Raw genomic sequence first — 3,086 nt, 5'->3', positions numbered from 1 at the left:
AGCACATTCCCTGCGTGCTGTTCCCTAAGCCCCTTTCATGCTCGTCGAGGCAGCTTGCTTCTCTCATGGGGCAAGTTGCCATTAGCTGCAAGCCTTTTGTGTGAGCGTGTGCTTCCTGTTCAACCTGGGGTACAGGAATACAGAACTATGAAATCAGGAGGTTTCTGCGTGGAGCAGCCTGTAAATCACACTGGAGTTTCCATGGGGTGAGTGCAATGTGCTGCTTCCTAAAGCAGCTGCTCCTTCCTATCTGGTGCTTAAACTGCCCCTGGAGATAAATAGCATCCATCCCCATGCACAGAGCCTGCTGTGGGATCTTGTGTCAGGGTAGTGACATTTGATCAGTTTGTTCTCCTTATTATGCAAAACCAATACTGAACTATGTGCTGGTAGCTCCTGCATGTTGTGAATGACTTCAGTGACTAGTGGTATTTCTGTTGCTCTTTAAGTCCAGCCCTGATACAGCTGATTCTGCCCACTACCAAAATAATGACTTCAGTGACTAGTGGCATTTCTGTTGGGAGATAAATGCTGTAAATGAGCCAGTGTATGTGCTGTTGATTCTCCTGTGTAGAGCCTGTTCTTTTGTCCTTGATTTTACATTTGTGTGTTACAAGTGATGCTAGTGCTGCTTTACATCAGAGTAAATAGGAGGAGAAATAAGGGGAGGTTCCTTTCAAAACAACTAGAAATTTGTGTGTGAGTGGCAGTGAGAAAGTTCCTTAGGGCAGCCTTGGTGGATTTTTTTGACTTGCTGATGCAAAAGGAGTTGCAGAGGTGGACGTGTAAGATCAGGGATTGTTTCTGCCCTTAGACACATTGCTACTGCAAGAGTTTAAGTAAAATCACTGGAGGTACGTTAGTGTATCATCAGCATAAAAGAGAATCACATATAATTTACAACGCGTCCTGAGGAGCCTTAATCTGTATATAAATAAGTTAATACCTTCAGCTCCAATTTTACCATCCCCATCATGATCTGCAGCTGCCAAGAAGGTCTTGGTTTCTGAGGTGGTTAACACTCTGGCTCCACGCTCAAACCTCTGAAGGAAATACCTAGGAAGAAAACAACTTTGATTATAATTTTCACTTAATATTATTCTTTTATGCTGGCTGTATAATCAAACTGATACCTATAATACCTGTAAATAAATTATTTACCACAATAGCCAAGTCCTCCAAACACTGCTTTGTTTGACAAGCTAAATCTTAGTGATAAAAATTTCTGCTCTTTAAGTCCAGCCCTGATACAACTGATTCTGCCCACTACCAAAGCCCAGCCCCAGGGAGTTCTTTTTTCTGTACTGAGCATTAAAGGCAAGTATTTACTGATTTTTCTCTATAGGAATTACCTACTTAAATACACCTTTCACAGTCTGCTGAAGGTTTTATCAATATTTAGCTTAACTTGTGCTCACATTTACAGAACAGTTCTGGCAAGAAAAAATGCTGATTTTTGGATAGCCTCTAAATAGTTAACACAGAAAATCCTTACTTGAGCTCATCTTCCTCAATAAAGCCACTTTGGTCATTGTCGAGAATCCGGAAGATCTCCTTGAGCTGGCTGCTGCTCTTTTTAGACATACCACTGATCTGAAAGAATTTTTTGGGACTAAAGGAATCTGGAGCTGAAAATAAATTAATAAATAAATTAACCCCAGACCACTGCACTCACTGTTCCTAAATGGTCTGAGGATGCTGCTTTGTTACATTTCAGTTGTTCTAAACATGAATGGCAGATAAAGCCTGTCAAAGAATGAATTTTGCCACACTGCACCGTACCCTCCTAAACATACAAAAAATTCACATGGGGATAAGTTACAAACTGACGATATAAACCAGTCATGAGCAAATACAGTGTGGCAGCTAAGTAAGAGATCACAGAAATCTGTTTACAGTATGTACTTGTTCAATATTCCTTTGGGACTGAATTAAACTTGCCATGTGTTACACAAAATAATGGATTTTTAGAGTTTTAATTGTTTTCTCACCTTGGCAGTCCCGCAGAGCAGCAGCGATATCAGAAGGGCTTAGAATGTCTGTAAGGCTCATTTTAAACCTGTGCAAAATAGTATATTGCAAACAGATTTGTGAAATGCAAATGCATCTTACAACAGATTGGTTTTTTTCTGTGTTTTGAAGAATACTGTATGGCTAACAAGACTTGTAAGGATAGATTAATCTAATTGATCAAACCAATATCTCTACTGTTCCTAAACAAATTAGAAAATTTAGTATATTACTTCCTTAAAAATAGCAGTCCTGAAATAATACTTTTAATGAGGTGGATTATGTAAATAAAGTTCTGAGTTGATGATCAATTTTTTTGTAATTTACCTGCATCCTGTTTAAGTACAGCACATTTTTAAACTCTATGTAACCATTAATCTAATAATTAGTCTTACTGGAATGCATGGCATCTGGCAATACAAATAACAGTATATGCAGTAGAAAAAAGAAAGTCAGGAAGGTTTGTTTTTGTTTTGTCCCCCAAGAGCTCTGAAGAATAAAAAGAAAACTGATACTTATCTATATAAGGTCCATCCATATGTAATTCCAGCAATTAAAATAAAAATCTTAGAACAATGGTTATTGTACTTACTACTGGTGCAGCTCTGCAGAGAAATTTCATTTAATTAATCTCAAGTCAGCTGCTCACCTTATAGTTTTCTCAGCTAGGTAAAGGAAAAATAGCTGAGGATATGCCAGCCAAAATAGTAATGTTGGCTCTGGCTCGCCACTCTGGCTTATAAAGGATTCAAAAGGTGACAATAACCACTACTTAGGTTACTGTTTCATGGATCAAATGTTTGATTTGAGACCTAGCTCAAATTTCTTCCTTAACTAATTAAACTTTTCTTTCTATTTATATCCTAAGATAATATGGACAAGAAGAACAGGGTTTTTAATAAGTCCACATGTGCTTAATTAAGTACAACTCTGCCATCAAAACATAACCTTTCAGTCTCCAAGTATGGTAAAGATTTTCAGTTAACCTCTGGACCTTGAAGTCACTCACTGGAAGACAACTCCAGCAGGCAGATCCTTGTGAAAAGAAACTAGTTTGGTTTTGCTAAGTCTGTTGA

The 3,086-nt window shown here is 38.1% G+C and overlaps 1 protein-coding gene across 1 annotated transcript; it reads right to left on the bottom strand.

Annotated features, from left to right (window-relative positions):
- Window positions 1–946: 946 nt before the first annotated feature.
- Window positions 947–2,057, bottom strand: LOC104518004 (parvalbumin, thymic CPV3; the record flags this gene model as incomplete). The annotated part of the gene is made up of 3 exons (XM_010170321.1): window positions 1,992–2,057; window positions 1,496–1,628; window positions 947–1,056 (listed from the first exon to the last, which is right to left on the bottom strand). Coding segments are annotated over exons 1-3 (304 nt in total), but the record flags the coding sequence as incomplete, so codon positions are not given.
- Window positions 2,058–3,086: the final 1,029 nt, after the last annotated feature.

Source organism: Antrostomus carolinensis, unplaced genomic scaffold (assembly GCF_000700745.2).
Source record: "Antrostomus carolinensis isolate BGI_N321 unplaced genomic scaffold, ASM70074v2 scaffold16526, whole genome shotgun sequence".
In the NCBI taxonomy this organism is placed as follows: domain Eukaryota; kingdom Metazoa; phylum Chordata; class Aves; order Caprimulgiformes; family Caprimulgidae; genus Antrostomus; species Antrostomus carolinensis.
The sequence above is the reverse complement of the archived record's forward strand: the minus strand, read 5'-3'. Positions and strand labels throughout refer to the sequence as shown.